This window comes from Opisthorchis viverrini (assembly GCF_000715545.1).
Source record: "Opisthorchis viverrini unplaced genomic scaffold opera_v5_55, whole genome shotgun sequence".
Lineage (NCBI taxonomy): Eukaryota > Metazoa > Platyhelminthes > Trematoda > Opisthorchiida > Opisthorchiidae > Opisthorchis > Opisthorchis viverrini.
In genome coordinates, this window is record NW_008751709.1 from 2,095,531 (window position 1) to 2,095,963 (window position 433).

At 49.4% G+C, this 433-nt stretch overlaps 1 protein-coding gene across 1 annotated transcript in view; it reads right to left on the reverse strand.

Moving 5' to 3' along the window:
• T265_03646 (hypothetical protein) overlaps positions 1 to 256 on the reverse strand; it is a gene marked incomplete at both ends in the record, with an annotated part of 19,205 nt that extends 18,949 nt beyond the window's left edge. The window contains one exon of the mRNA XM_009168181.1: positions 199 to 256. Coding sequence (XP_009166445.1) covers positions 199 to 256 — 58 coding nt within the window. The remainder of the gene's footprint in view (positions 1 to 198) is intronic.
• Positions 257 to 433: the final 177 nt, after the last annotated feature.

Here is a 433-nt window from a genome sequence, read left to right on the forward strand (position 1 = left end):
GGAAGGAACTTCCGCCTTCTTTGAAGAGGGCTGGATACAGACCCTCCGGTCCTGGTGCCTTCTCACGTTTCTTCTGAAGGGCGAGGTTTACATTCCCGGTCCTGGTGTCTTCTCACGTTTCAGCATGGCTATGGCGTACCCTATTTATTCTTCTGAAGGGCGATCAAGGTTTACATTCCATTCGCCCGTATGCATTACCTCCACTGGTTGTGTTGTATGAGGCCAGCTGAACTGTTCTTCGAAGTGTTCGGCCCATCTCTCCAGTCGACGTTTTTGCAAGTGAATTAATGAGCCATCTTTTTCATTTATCGTTTCGCTGAACGTCGCTTTTCTAGAGCTAGTCGATCCTACCAGTTGATAAAGGGCACGGCTGTTTCCCGTAGTAAAAGCCTTCCCCATCTCTGGAGTTTTCGATGTCCACCAGAGCTCTCGG